General features: G+C 38.3%; 1 protein-coding gene across 1 annotated transcript in view; it reads right to left on the bottom strand.

Annotated features, from left to right (window-relative positions):
* Positions 1-2,406: 2,406 nt before the first annotated feature.
* Positions 2,407-15,720, bottom strand: part of col4a1 (collagen, type IV, alpha 1) — a 68,216-nt gene continuing 54,902 nt past the window's right edge. Inside the window, exons 40-52 of the mRNA XM_051904658.1 lie at positions 15,596-15,694; positions 13,466-13,516; positions 13,141-13,326; positions 12,805-12,938; positions 12,646-12,718; positions 12,445-12,516; positions 11,495-11,623; positions 11,316-11,414; positions 10,937-11,149; positions 10,163-10,340; positions 9,969-10,083; positions 6,721-6,893; positions 2,407-5,444 (exon numbers count right to left, since the gene is read on the bottom strand). Coding sequence (XP_051760618.1) covers positions 5,363-5,444; positions 6,721-6,893; positions 9,969-10,083; positions 10,163-10,340; positions 10,937-11,149; positions 11,316-11,414; positions 11,495-11,623; positions 12,445-12,516; positions 12,646-12,718; positions 12,805-12,938; positions 13,141-13,326; positions 13,466-13,516; positions 15,596-15,694 — 1,604 coding nt within the window. The 3' untranslated portion in view covers positions 2,407-5,362. The remainder of the gene's footprint in view (positions 5,445-6,720; positions 6,894-9,968; positions 10,084-10,162; positions 10,341-10,936; positions 11,150-11,315; positions 11,415-11,494; positions 11,624-12,444; positions 12,517-12,645; positions 12,719-12,804; positions 12,939-13,140; positions 13,327-13,465; positions 13,517-15,595; positions 15,695-15,720) is intronic.

Genomic DNA, 15,720 nt, shown 5'->3' on the forward strand with positions numbered 1-15,720 from the left:
TTTTATTTTCTTCTTCTCCGTGGACGCCTAGCATCCAGAAGTTGACTGAAACTGAAAGCTGAAATAAAATAAAATATTAATATTACATGAAGATATATAAACTTAAAGAAACTTTGACTTGACAACTAACTGAAATAAAATTATTAAAGTTAAAGTACTAAAATTGCATAAAAAATTGCAAAAATAAAATAAAATAAAATAAAAAAATACAATACTAACTAAAATAATACAAACAAACCAAAGCTATATATATATATATATATATATATATATATATACTAATAAAAATGACAAAAGCACATACAACTGTATAAAAGTCTAATTCAATTAATAAACACTATAATAGTATATAAATAATACTAAAATAACATTGGTATGTTGTTGCCAGAATATAAACAAGAACATAACAAAAATAGATAATATGCTTGGAGCAATAACAATATAACATTATAAAACAGTTAGTTCCTGTCCTTGATTCTTATTGGTCAGTAGCTGTGTTTAGGGCTGCGTTCCACTCCAGTTTTAGACACGCACTCGCGAACTTCCCCAAGCACTTCCTCTCGGGGGAATCCCTGCCACCATTTTGAAGTGCGTTCCACTTCGTGAAGTGGACGAGGGAAGTTTATATGGACAGACCCTCGCTCCCTCGATTTTGACCGAGGGAGCGAGTCTACTTCATATGTACACTTCAGGCAGCTCCATAACCCGCAATGCAACACGATTGTGACGTCACCGCATATCGCGTTTAATTTACCCCACCACAAACTCTATGATATATTAATTATTTTAAAATATTTAAAACACACATATATACATATAGAATGCTGCATTAAACAATTTTGTAAGGGGAAAAAATAAATAATAAATCAGCTCCATTGCGGATTCCAAGTGATCAAGGGCTTAGGACATTCCAATTCAGCCCATTGCAAAGGTTCCGCCGGTAGTGGGCACTCATGCAACGAAAGCAATGACGTACATCCAAGTCAACTAGACTGAGGGAAGTTAGCGAGGGAAGGGCATTTAAAAAACGAACTGGAACGCAGCCTTATTCACGATAAAACCAAGAGGCAACCTCCCTCAGTTTCTAATGAAGCCAATACGGAAGTGACTTAAACTGCAATTCATCGATTGGCCTCTAGGGACAGGCTCCAAAAGGGAGCAGAATCTCATTGAGTCCCATGTTAAAACAGCCCAACTTTACAGCAGAAAAATAAACATGTTTACAGTTGGTACAAATTTTGGTTTTGGTCTATACTGCTAATTTTGCCCTTCATGACAACTCTGAGGGGGGTGAATTTTTTTATAACTCATCCGTTTAAATTATATTATAGTTCTACATAATTAAGGGTGTGGTCACTTGAGTGACAGGTTGATTGCCGCTGTTGTTTGTGAGCCGTCACTTTACCTCAGCTAATTCCAGACGCTGAATTTGGCATGTCTTCCATATTTGTGCTTTTTTCTGGATTATTTTATACAATTATAAAATAATATGGCTTGCTGCGTTAATAGTCGAGACTCAAGACAGATGTACGTCTGTGTAGATGTGCTCGCATGCGGAAGATAAACTTTTTTACTACAATGACAATGGCGGGAGAATATTAAACTCCGACAGCACTGCTTGGATATTATAACCCAATGGTTCTGTGTATCACTACACAACACCCTTAGCAACCACTCTTAGCAACGTAAACTCAATTGTTCTTAATTGATATTGTTCATTAAAGCTTACTGTATTATGTAGAAGTGTATTGTGATAAAGAGATCGAGTGAGCGAGTTTATTACCTGCATTCAGATTTAGCATTTTCCTTCAGGTCAGTCCTATGTTCATAATAAAAAATCTGTTTAAATGTCCGATGTATTATCCTGTCCTTTTAACAGTTAAGGGGTTTTCCCATGACTGACACCGCTAGTCAAAGCATTTGTCAGTTGCGTCTTGTTTCGTGTTCACAACAGTTCAGTCTTTTCAATGTAAAAGTCTTCACTACTGACTGACACACTCATAAAGACAGTCTTTGCCGCCATCTAATGGTGTAATAATGTAACTTCTGTTGCTGTTCACGGTCAGGCACTATTTTAGTGAAAGTTTCCTTCATGAAAGTTGCATTGATACATATTTTTGCTTTAATATTTGTATTGTGTGGTAACTGTTTTATAAAAGCAATAAGGTACTTCGCCTCTCGTCGTGCCTAACAACACCCTTCAGCCGTGACTTATTCACGATACAGCACAGCCTCTCGTACCTTATCGCGTACATAACAATATATTATGCTTGGAGCAACAAAAAAAGGGTAGTATATCCAAAAATGAAAATTCTGTTTCTGGGTGAACTAGCATGTTGGCAGCATTTTGTTGGGGAAAAATAAAAAATATAACCCTCTTTTTTGGTATGAAAAAAGACAAATGCATTACAAATTTATACAAACAATTTATTGTATGACACAGTATAGAATGGGGGCATCACTGAAATCATTTCACACTGAAAAAAAAATATATTTTCATAAATTTCAATCAACCTCTGTATTAATCAACTTTCCAAAGCAAGAGCTGTTAATACTTCATGGACAAATCAATGCACAGAGCAACAGCGAGTGTGTGCAAGATCAGTGACATTGTGTGGGCTCACATCCGTGACTCTTCACACCTGAATTTATGAAAGGCACTTTTAAATTTAAACACAACTAGCTATTTACTTAGTGGAACAATTTGATGAATTCTACAAATAAATGTCAACTGTGGGGAAGGTTTCATGCAAGTACTGTAGATTGCATAGTCAAGTATTATCAGTGTAAAATGATAAAAAACAAAAATCATGAGCAACAAAACCACTGTGTAAGGGGAGCATGTGCAGGTTCTTTGGTCTGGTATCTGAGGCATTAAGACAAAAGAAACTCAAGACATATAACGGAATCTATAGGTAATAAAATTGTTCAAATTAAAGATAGCACAAGAGGGAACATGCTTACTTCAGACACAGACCCTAAATTCCGGATGAGTCTGTCATAGTTGTGGTAGAAATCAAGTTTGCCGATGCGTTCAAGTCAACAGAGTGATAAATGGAGTCAACAAACAAGATGTGATGAGCTTGAATTCCTGACAAAATATATATTTTTAAAGGCAACAGAGGTGACTTACTATAGTGCACTTGGACATACTGTATGTTCAACATCTGATTATTTTGTTAGAGCTATAATCAGATACAGAAGGGACTGTGTATGTTTGACCTGCAAAGAGATCGTCAGTACACTCTTAAAATAGTACTGGTTCCAAAAGGACGTTTTCACAGCGATTCCGTAGAAGAACCATTTTGGTGAACAGTTAGTTCTTAGTGTAAAGAACATTTTAATAATCTAAAGAACCTTTTTCCACTATCCGCTTGTTAAGTCGTGACGTAAGGAACGCCGTTTCTGGGTCCAAGCCCCGGCTCGTTTCACTTGAGAATGCCATCTCGGCAGCCGTTTATGAGTGCTATTTATTCATATTAAACATTTAACATTTTAAAAAGTTAAACATTTAAAATACATACAGTCTACACAACAGTCTCCATGCTCACAGCGTCACAGACATTATTATATTAACGATTTATAAGATGAATCACTGTCTGGCAATCTGGGATTTTGGTATGGAGATAAAGGTTGATTATAATTTGTTGGTAGTATTACACCACATCATGTGTGTATATATTAGCACCGTTTGTTGTTTTCTTGTGGTATGAGATAGGGCGGAAACCATGTGACGTCAGACTTAACAACCGAATAAAGAAACTTTTGTTCAATGGAAAGGTTCCATGGATGTTAAAGGATCTTTTTATGCCAATAAAGAACCATTATTTTTAATAGTGTAGTGTCTTTCCTCGGAAGTTAAATGGCATCATGGGAAAACTGAGGCTGTGCCCGAAATTGCCCCCTATACCCTTAAATAGGACACAACCATTTGTGGTGGTGTCCGAGACCATGGTGGACGATATCGAGTGTACTTGTTCAATCCCATAATACACCACAAAAATGAGTGTACAACTAACGTACACTCAATGGCTAGAGAATACCCGTAATGCACTGTGAGGGTTGTTTCGAATGAATTCCTGTGTCTCGCCTGAAGATGGCGCCCACAGCTGAATCATCCATTTATCCATTTTCCAAATTGCTGGTCCAATGTGGGTACAGCGTAATATCATACATTTATAAATTCCTTTTTATTTGATTACTAAATTGTTTAGTTAAGGTTTGTACATGCTAGTTTCCATGACAGAGTTCAAAAATAAATCTTTTCATCTTACTACTGAAGTTGCCAGATTGCCAAGTTTCAAATGATTATTAAACATCAAGCACAAACTATGCAAAAGCGGCAACCCTTCCGGCTCACTCATTGTCCGAATTCTCTCACTCGTTTTCTTTCATTCCATCAAAAGTGGACTATATTAGCGGACTAATGTAGGGTATTGTGAATGAGGGTATAAGAGGCGATTTCGAACACAGCTCGAGACTGAAACTGTGCCATTACATAAGAGTAATGACAACCCTTCTGCACCAAAAGGAAAGTGGACCAGGCACAGCCGCAAGCACACATTAACAAAAATACACATCGAAATGCGGATTCAAACATGGCAGGTTTCAGTCTAAAGACCACATGCTGAAAAAAAAAAAAAAACAGTGCAGAATATTACAGTTTATGTGCCATGAAGGTCTTTGCAGTGGTTAACAAAGAAATCAATGTAGAAAGGAAAGGCCACTTGGTGCTTAAACTCTCATCTCATAAGTTTTCATAAATAATTAAGTATAACAAAATCAATGGCATTTACCTGAAGAGATTATGGTGACAGAGTGTTAAGTAACTAAATAGAGCACTATATTTACAACAAAGCTTGATCTTTCCTACATCATACAAAGAGGGTGCTGACAAACTTACTGACAGTGAAGTAAGAAAAAATAACTATCCAATTCTATAATGTTAGTGTTGCTTGATTATACGCTTTAGAGAGAAATAAACAAGATATCTGTATCTGATATTGTTGAGTGGCATGATAAATAAAGATGAAAAACGTAAGAAGGCTTGTACGGAATAGCATCCGATCCATATATGGACTCTTGTTGAAGATGGTTACCTGCTTACTAATACATATACTCAGTGCAAGTGTAAACAGGTCTCATTCATTACACACAATGGAACAATGTTAGTTAAGCGCTCGGTATGAAGCAAATGTGCCAGTAGATCTTGAGGTTCCATTGCTATAAACGTTGAGACGGGTATTTTTTCTATATGTGTTCTTGAAGTTTTTTCTATGGCTTTTCATAGAAGTAGCACCATACGTTTGTCGTTCGTTCGTAAAACTGGAACATAAAGAGCAGATGCAATGCTGAGGCTTCTCTATACCCTCTTCATGCACACTTGACACCTGCTGATGTGAGTTCGTAGATTCCCAGCTTTTAGTGTTGTTGGGACAGGTTTCCTGGAACCACAATAAAAACAGACATTTAACAGGAGAACAGGAAAATACATATTTTGTTATTATTATTATTTAATTGTAAGAATCTACAGTAATAAAAAATAGTTGACCAATTGGTGTAAATGTGAAAGCAAGAAAGAAAGAAAGAGCTGAATGCGACTTTATTTCTTACAATTCCTATTTTATATATTTAAGTTAACATCTTGCAATTCTGACTTTCTTTCTCATACTTGTAAGTATAAAACACACAATTCTGACTTTTTTTCTTACAATTCTGAGTTTATATCTCTTGCAATTTGGCCCTTTTTTTTTTTCTTAAAAAAGCAGGTTTATATCTCAACTTTTTTCCTCATAAATTCAAGTTTATAACACACAATACTTTACTTGCAAATACGAGTTTATATCTCACAATTTTCAGTTAACATCTTGCAGTTCTGCCTTTTTTCTTTCAATTTTGAGTTTATATCTCTAATTTCGTGGATGAAAGGATCTGTCTGTATCCTGAAGTTGATATTTAATTCGAGAAATATTTTGGTACAATCCATTTCGTGTTTATTTTAATGCATTAAATCACATATTACATTCACAAAATTAATGTTTGTTTCACAAAATGCATTTCATGATCCAGGCAGACCCTTTTGTCAATGAAATTAGGCAGGTCACCAGACCCCGATTGCTCATTTTCATTAATTTTTTCACTTATTTATTATTAACTTTATATTATTGCCTGCCTGATGCTTCTACATGATTTGGCATTCGATATTTTCTGGAACAATGTTTTAATTGCATATTGTTATTATTGTTGTTATTGTAATTAATTACAGTACCATGAAACATAATGTAATGTGTAAAGTGGACACTGTAATGCAATGTTGATGGAAAATCAAATTCTATTAGTTGTCTCTTAGTTGAGCTTAAGAATAAAGAGAAAATAATTTGTACTTCTAATTCTTGTAAGTTAACCTGGTTATTGGTTATATTAGGTGTGGTAACTTAATAATGATTCACACAATAGTGAGACATAAATACAGTACAAATGCTTCTAAATCACCAAGAAGGTATTGTGCCCTCTTGTGGTTACAGAGAGGTTTTACTGTAGCTCTGAAATGCATCAAGGGTGTGGCATATACAACATAAACATTTCAAATAATAATAAAAATACAGCTTTAATATGTGATTCTGTGTGAAGTTGAAGAATAAAAATGGTGCATCCATTAAAAGGGTAGGAAACTACATGAGAGTTCAGTCAGTTGCTCAAGAATATAAAGTATGTACTTACGTAAACATATCACTGTCCTCTATGGTGGCTAACCAGAAGCTGTAGGAATTAGCATAGTAGTTGCAGGTGCCGCGACCATGACACTCGATGAATGGAGCCGAGCGGAATTCTTCTAGACAAGAGCCAGGAGAGGCCAGAGCCTGACCGGAGCCCTCAGCACCAGCACTGGTGTGCTATAACACAGACAGACAGTGCGAGACCTTAACTGACCATCAACAAGTACACATTCTCACTGAATCCTTTTTGGGAATTATGAATGTAAACAGATTCAGCTTCATATCAGTTCTTAACCAGGTTACTCAAATAGCTATGTTTGGAAAAATGACTTTTTACTCTGAAGACGTTTGAAGGCAAATCTTTTTAGGGTTGAAAAATTTAGGGAAAAACTTGGTGTTCACACTTGGACATATTCTTTGCCAGAAACAACTTATATCTCAGTAACCATAAAGTGAACAGAATTTGAAAAAATCTATTTCCACAGTTTTTATGGGCCACATTCAATATGACTATAAAATATTAAACACTGCTCAAAAAAATTAAAGGAACACTTTGAAAACACATCAGATCTCAATGGGGAAAAATATCATGCTGGATATCTATACTGATATGGACTGGGTAATGTGTTAGGAACGAAAGGATGCCACATCGTTTGATGGAAATTAAAATTATCAACCTACAGAGGACTGAATTCAAAGACACCCTGAAAATCAAAGTGAAAAAATTACGCAGCACGCTAAGTCCATTTTGTAGTCCATTCATTGCAGCAACTCAAAATTGTACTCAGTAGTTTGTATGGCCCCCACGTGCTTGTATGCATGCCTGATAAAGTCGGGGCATGCTCCTAATGAGACGACAGATGGTGTCTTGGGGTATTTCCTCCCAGATCTGGACCAGGGCATCACTGAGCTTCTGGACAGTCTGAGATGCAACCTGGCGGCGTCAAATGGACCGAAACATAATGTCTCAGAGGTGTTCTATTGGATTTAGGTCAGGCCAGCGTGGGGGCCATTCAATGGTATCAATTCCTTCATCCTCCAGGAACTGCCTGCATACTCTCACCACATGAGTCCGGGCATTGTCGTGCACCAGGAGGAACACAGGACCCACTGCACCAGCGTAGGTTCTGACAATGGGTCCAAGGATTTCATCCCGATACCTAATGGCAGTCAGGGTACCATTGTCTAGCCTGTAGAGGTCTGTGCGTCCCACATGCTCAGGGTGAACCTGCTCTCATCTGTGAAAAGCACAGGGCGCCAGTGGCGGAACTGCCAATTGTAGTGTTCAATGGCAAATGCCAATCAAGCTCCACGGTGCCGGGCAGTGAGCACAGGGCCCACTAGAGGACGTCGGGCCCTCAGGCCACCCTCATGAAGTCTGTTTCTGATTGTTTGGTCAGAGACATTCTCACTAGTGCTGGAGGTCATTTTGTAGGGCTCTGGCAGTGCTCATCCTGTTCCTCCTTGCACAAAGGAGCAGATACCGGTCCTGCTGATGGGTTAAGGACCTTCTACGGCCCTGTCCAGCTCCCCTAGAGTAACTGCCTGTCTTCTGGAATCTCCTCTATGCTCTCGAGACTGTGCTGGGAGACACAGCAAACCTTCTGGCAATGGCACGTATTGATGTGTCATCCTGGAGGAGTTGGACTGCCTGTGCAACCTCTGTATGGTCCAGGTTTCGTCTCATGCTACCAGTAGTGACACTGACCATAGCCAAATGCAAAACTAGTGAAAAACAGTCAGAAAAGATGAGTAGGGAAAAAAATTGTCAGTGGCCTCCACCTGTAAAACCGTTCCTGTTTTGGGGGTCGTCTCATTGTTGCCCATCTAGCTGAAACTGATTAACTAACCATAATAATATCCCAGGAGTTTAACTGACTTGTGCTATTCTCTGATTAAAAAGTGTTCCTTTAGTTTTTTTGAGCAGTATGTATATATATAGAGAGAGAGAGAGAGAGAGAGAGAGAGAGCGAGAGAGCGCAATAATACTATTGTATTGTAAAAAAAAATCTATAAAAAAAATCAAGCATTTAATAATAATAATACAATTATTTTTTATTATTTTTATTAAATGCTTGATTTATATATATATATATATATATATATATATATATATATATACATATATATATATATATATACATATATATATATATATATATATATATATATACATATATATATATATATAGTACTATTGTATTTAAAAAAAAAAAATCTTTAAAAAAATCAAGCATTTAATAAAGATAATAAAATAATAATTTTATTTTATGAGACAACAGTAAATTTACAATACTAATATTTGCCTAAATGTCTGCATTTTCGAACATAAAAAAAAAAAAAAAAAAAAAAAAAACACTGAGCTTTTATTTTGGTGGTTTATCAGCAAATAAATATATGTGCTGCCATTTTCAGAGTGAAGCACTGCGTTCATTTAGGTCAAGCTCACACTACACGACTTGTGGCTGGATTTTGCTGTCACAGATTTCCAAGGTCTGCAACAAAACCCCAGATTGCGGTCGCCGATGCTCTTTAAATATACTATGAGCAGGTCAGTGACGTGATCTGAGCCAGTCTCGACAAAGCCACTGGAAGGTAAGCCCGCAACCTTTAGCCAAAAAAAGCGTAATGGCTAATGCTAACTGGCGGTACGGGCGGTAAGCATTGGTGGTACGCAGGGAGGAGTTTTGAATGGCGACACAATAGGCTGAGAGGTGCCGCACGTGATTAAGTTAGCCGTTATGCTTTCTCCAATGGTAAGAGATACAGACCCTCTTATATCCCTATAATAATACGATCTCTGGTCTCGAGCAGTCACAGATGCTGCGATATTTTCAAACCTGTTTGATATTATTGCCAAGTGATCTTGTAGTGTGTGCAATGCAATGACAAGGTGGAACTAATCCAGTCAATGACAGTGCAGATGGTATAAATGGAAAAAATCTTACTGTAGGCTCATTTAAGATAAGCCTACTCTCACCTAAATTTCAGGCAAAGCGAGGCGCATCTCAAACGAACCTACTGACTTGCATGAATTTCTCATGTATCAGTGGCTTAATTCAGAGTAAATTAAACAAGGTGCCAAGGAGACTCTGAAACACTGTATCTTTGAAACCTGCAGCACATACAGTATATTTATTTAAATAATTTGCCGCCTTAGCAATTTGACTATCACATTAAGTAATATCATGATATTGATTTTATTTCGATATATCGCGCAACCCTAAAAAAATGTTTCTATAGTGTCCTCACCATGACGAAAGAGTATCCGATCCAGAGAGAATCCCAACCACGAGGACAGGCTGGGATCTGGATGGTTTGACTGTGCACAGCTATCACCATAGCAGGAGCCTCACAAACTGCACATCTGTCACAGGAAAACATAGTAATAGGACAAGGAATTCCTACTCATGGAAATATCAAATGTTTCATAAAAGATCACAAACCTGCTGATGAAAGGTTTGATGCTCTGACCGGTAACAGGGGCCATGCTCATGGGCATGGGCTCGGGAGAGGTGAGCCAGTAGGAATAGTCATTACGAGATGCAAAGTTACATACGTTGTTGATGTTGCAGAAGAGGAAAGGCATTGGGCTGAACTTCCTTAGACAGCTACCAGCTGTCCCTGTAGGGTAAAGAGAGAAGGAACGTCAGGGACTGTGTAACTTTGATTAATATTGCACAATAACTACACTACAATAAAAAAAATAAATGTTTTCTATTTAAATATATTTTAAAATGTAATTTATTCCTGTGATGGCAAAGCTGAATTTTCAGCATCATTACTCCAGTCTTTAGTGTCACATGATCCTTCAGAAATCATTCTAATATGCTGATTTACTGCTCAGTTATTATCAACTATTATTGGCGTTCAATTATTATTATTGGTTCTTATTATTATCAGTGTTAAAACAGTTTTTGCTGCTTAATATTCTTGTGGAAACCATGATACTTTTTTTGATGAATAGAAAGTTCAAAAGTACAGCATTTATTTGAAATATAAATATATTGTAAAATTACAAATGCCTTTACTGTCACTTTTGATCAATTTAATGCACCCTTGCTGAGTAAAAGTATTAATTAATTAATTTTTTTTTTTTTTTTTTTTTTTACGTACCCCGAAATTTTGAATGGTAGTTTATTACAGTTGCCACAAAAATATTTAACAGCAACTGTTTTCAACATTAATGATAATATGAACTGTGTGATTACTGTGCTGACCTAGGTCTTGTCCATGTGACCTCTCGTTGCCTTGGACATAAAGCAACGAATATCCATCATAGATCAGCGTTGTTCCATCTGGACATTGTGGAACATCAACAGTCTGACTGTGGCGGGTTACAAGGAAGCCATGGTCCATTGAGGAAGGGCCAGGAGGGCCGATGTGACCTGGGATACCATCAGGCCCTGGGGGTCCAGGGTACCCTCTGGGACCTACAGAAAAGAGAATTTGGGAAATAAAATAGGGACCAGTGAGCATAAGTGATTTTATGAATGAAAGGCATTTCAGTTCTGCTAAAATTTGCAGAACTTTCCTCCAGTTCTTCTGCCTGGAACTAGTAATGTCTGTTAACATAATTGTGAGTGGCTGTGCACCTACCAGAAGGTCCCGTCTGTCCAGGCTCTCCTTTGGCTCCAGGAAGTCCATTATAGCCAGGTGTCCCATCAGATCCTTTTAAACCCTGAGGTCCCATCACACCTAGGAGAGTGGTTTTGAGTTAAAAGATGCCAACTTACTTTTTTCATAGACTTGTAAGTAAAGATAGTTGAAAGACTCACCCTGTTGTCCTTTCGGTCCAGGGAATCCTTGGATTCCAGTTGGACCTTGGGGACCCTGTGGTCCTGGATAACCAGGATCTCCCTTTACAAATGTATGCGCTCCAGGGGGTCCAGGGGGGCCTTCGCTACCTTAAATGAAATTATTAAAAGCAGAAATTCAGTAAAACTTACAGAATATTGAGCATTAGGACCTAAAATGTCCATTTATTATAGGTGCTTCACCACATATTCAAGCATTTCAGATAGGGATTTGTGAAAGCAATTTGGTGGACGTGCAAAACGTGAATCTGTAATTCTGTAATTTCTTATGTCGTTCCAAACCGTAAGACCTTCGTTTATTACACTGTGTTTACTTTGTCAACAGCATAGGAGAATGACAGGGAAGAGAAGAAATTGTTGAATAAAGTCATTATTTTTGTTTTGTTTTTGCGCACAAAAACTATTCTTGTCGCTTCATAACATTAAGGTTGAGCCACTGTAGTCACATGGGCTATTTTAATGATGTCTTTACTACTTTTCTGGGCCTTGACATTTGTTATGACATTGTTGTGTATAGGGAGACCAGAAACCTCTCGGATTTCATCAAAAATATCTTAATTTGTGTTCCGAAGATGAACGAAGGTTTTATGGGTGTGGAACGACATGAGGGTGAGTAATTAATGACAGTAATAAACTAACTCTTTAATTATATTAAACTAAGCCTTTGATTATATTTTCAAGATTATTCAATATTAATATTAAATTACATTATCTATATAATTCAATAACAATAAAAATGTATTATTATTATTATTATTATGAACAATTACGTAAAATATAAAGCAATAAAATTAAAGTATACTACTAATATAATATTAGCTATACAATTAAAAAAAGGTTTATCTGAATAAACATGGATAGACACTAATAATACAATTTAATGGAAATCTAAGTTCAAGTTTTGTTCATACCTTTGACACCTGGGAATCCTCTATCACCTCCTTCACCTTTAGGGCCAAGCACTCCTTGCTCACCTTTTATACCTGGAATAAAAGCCACTCAATCTACCATCTCTGTCAAGCATTGCTTTATATAAATATGAAGGATGACGCAGAGGACAAATAAATTGCACTTTAACATTCTGTCAAGTCAAATTTCATCTTAAATCTTACCAGGGAAACCAGGAACACCCTGTGGTCCCATCTCACCCTTTGGTCCATTATAACCAGGCAATCCAGGCTCACCCTACAGAGCACGACTGTATTAAAGTATACCCATCATTTTTAAAGGCACATGTTTTATTATAGAAGATGTAACCTTTACAAACTCACAGGACCACCAGTGAAACCTTTGTCTCCTTTATACCCTTGAGAGCCTGGTGGGCCAGGGTAGCCCACATCTCCCTTTTCTCCTTTAGATCCAGCACTGCCTGGTATGCCAGGATGGCCTGGAAGACCAGTCGCACCTGCGGTAAAAAATGCATCTGGGTGTAAGATGGCGCAGGCCACATTCACTCATGTTTGCGCTAAATACAGTTCAATACAATTCACACAGTTCAGTAATTAACAAGAGTGATAACTGCATTTTATAACCATAGTGACACCTGTAATCTGTTAGACTACTAATAAGAAAAGAATGTCCTGTATGGTGAGGTGTTTAGGGTTCACCTTTTTCTCCTGGCTGCCCCTGAGGTCCCCTGTCCCCTTTAGGCCCCTCCATGGGTGTTCCTGCAAGTCCTCTCTCTCCAGGCCGACCTAGGTCCCCTTGGAGTCCTTGCAGACCTTTCTCACCTTTGGTTCCAGGAATACCTGGACTCCCAGGAATGCCAGGAAGACCAGGGTTGCCTTTGTCACCTGTGTGGGGAAAAAGGAGTTTTCACTAAAACATCCTTAAATTATTAATTAAAAAATAACTAAAAATATATTAATTTGAAGTAGAACTCCTAGTCATCCATAAATGACAATCTAATTTTTAGGGCTCTGTGATTCTGACCTTTCCTGCCAGGCTCTCCGCGGGTTCCTGGCAGTCCTTTCCCAGGTATACCTAAAGAAACAGAACAATTGTTTGTCTTTAGATTATTGTGTCTCATTCACCAGATTCATCAACTTTTGTACTAAAATGTATTATAAATTTATGAAAAAAATGTAGGAAGAACTGGAACCACACTTTCACAAAAATCACTTACTCTGTGTGGCCTTATAAACATTCAGTTTTATTCATAGATATATCACAAATATATACAAAAGTGTAAGAAAAGGTGAGTTACAGCTGTGAGAATTTTTCTACATACAATAATGCAGATGCACCTATGTAGAGTGTGTCTGTATAAAAGGTGTTTAAACTGGTTTTGAGGATGGCACACTTGGCATTGCTCGAGGATCTTGCTGCGCACGCTCTCACATCCTTAGGGGCGTCATATGTTTGCTGTGATGAAAGGTTGTGCGGAAAGCCCTTATATGGAGATGGTTTGGGCATGTTTTATGCAAATGACTAACCTTGGTCCTGCAGTCACTCATTTAGAATACTCAAAATTCATTAAACTTTGATCATTATAGTTAGAAGAACAAATGTGCTTATGCACATGTTGTGAATTAGAAGGAAATTTGTCATGAGAAGTTATCCTGTGTATATACACTGCTCAAAAAAATTAAAGGAACACTTTTTAATCAGAGAATAGCATCAAGTCAGTTAAACTCCTGGGATATTGTTCTGGTCAGTTAAGTAGCAGAGGGGGTTGTTAATCAGTTTCAGCTGCTTTGGTGTGAATGAAATTAACAACTAGATGGGCAACAATGAGACGACCACAAAACAGGAATGGTTTTACAGGTAGAAGCCACTGACATTTTTTTCCCTACTCATCTTTTCTGACTGTTTTAACTAGTTTTGCATTTGGCTAGGGTCAGTGTCACTACTGGTAGCATGAGGCGATACCTGGACCCTACAGAGGTTGCACAGGCAGTCCAACTCCTCCAGGATGGCACATCAATACGTGCCATTGTCCGAAGTTTTTCACAGTCTCAAGAGCATAGAGGAGATTCCAGGAGACAGGCAGTTACTCTAGGACAGCTGGACAGGGCCGTAGAAGGTCCGTAACCCATCAGCAGGACCGGTATCTGCTCCTTTGTGCAAGGAGGAACATGATGAGCACTGCCAGAGCCTTACAAAATGACCTCCAGCAGGCCACTGGTGTGAATGTCTCTGACCTAACAATTAAAAACAGACTTCATGAGGGTGGCCTGAGGGCCCGACGTCCTCTAGTGGGCCCTGTGCTCACTGCCCAGCACTGTGGAGCTTTATTGGCATTTGCCATTAAACACCAGAAGTGGCAGGTCCACCACTGGCGCCCTGTACTTTTCACAGATGTGAGCAGGTTCACCCTGAGCATGTGACAGACGTGAAAGGGTCTGGAGAAGCAGTGGAGAATGTTATGCTGCCTGTAACATCGTTCAGCATGACCAGTTTGGTGGTGGGTCAGTGATGGTCTGGGGAGGCGTATCCATGGAGGGACGCACAGACCTCCACTGGCTAGACAGTGGCACCCTGACTGCCATTAGGTATCGGGATGAAATCCTTGGACCCATTGTCAGACCCTACGCTGGTGCAGTGGGTCCTGGGTTCCTCCTGGTGCACGACAATGCCCGGCTTCATGTGGCGAGAGTATGCAGGCAGTTCCTGGAGGATGAAGGAATTGATACAATTGAATGGCCCCCACGCTGGCCTGGCCATTTTGAGTTGCTGCAATGAAATTTCAGCAAAATGGACTTAGCCTGCTGCATCATTTTTTCACTTTGATTTTCGGGGTGTCTTTGAATTCAGTCCTCTGTAGGTTGATAATTTTCATTTCCATCAAACGATGTGGCATCCTTTCGTTCCTAACACATTACCCAGTCCATATGAGTATAGATATCCAGCATGATATTTTCCCCCATTGAGATCTGATGTGTTTTCCAAGTGTTCCTTTAATTTTTTTGAGCAGTGTAAATATGCAATCCACACAATTATTAGTGAATGAAACCCATTGTATAATAGTGTCTTTTAAAGGAGTCCACGATATGTGTGTTATTCTAAAGCAGCATTTCCCTTTTTGAGCTACCTTACACCTTTAGAGCTACAGAATCTCACCGGGTTCTCCTCTCTCTCCAGTGAATCCAGGAATGCCATCTACCCCTGCTTCACCTTTGTCCCCATGTGGACCTGGAGGACCCTGCAGACCAGGCTCACCTAATCAAAAAAAAAAAAAAATCTCC

This window comes from Ctenopharyngodon idella, chromosome 9, assembly GCF_019924925.1.
Source record: "Ctenopharyngodon idella isolate HZGC_01 chromosome 9, HZGC01, whole genome shotgun sequence".
Classification (NCBI taxonomy): domain Eukaryota; kingdom Metazoa; phylum Chordata; class Actinopteri; order Cypriniformes; family Xenocyprididae; genus Ctenopharyngodon; species Ctenopharyngodon idella.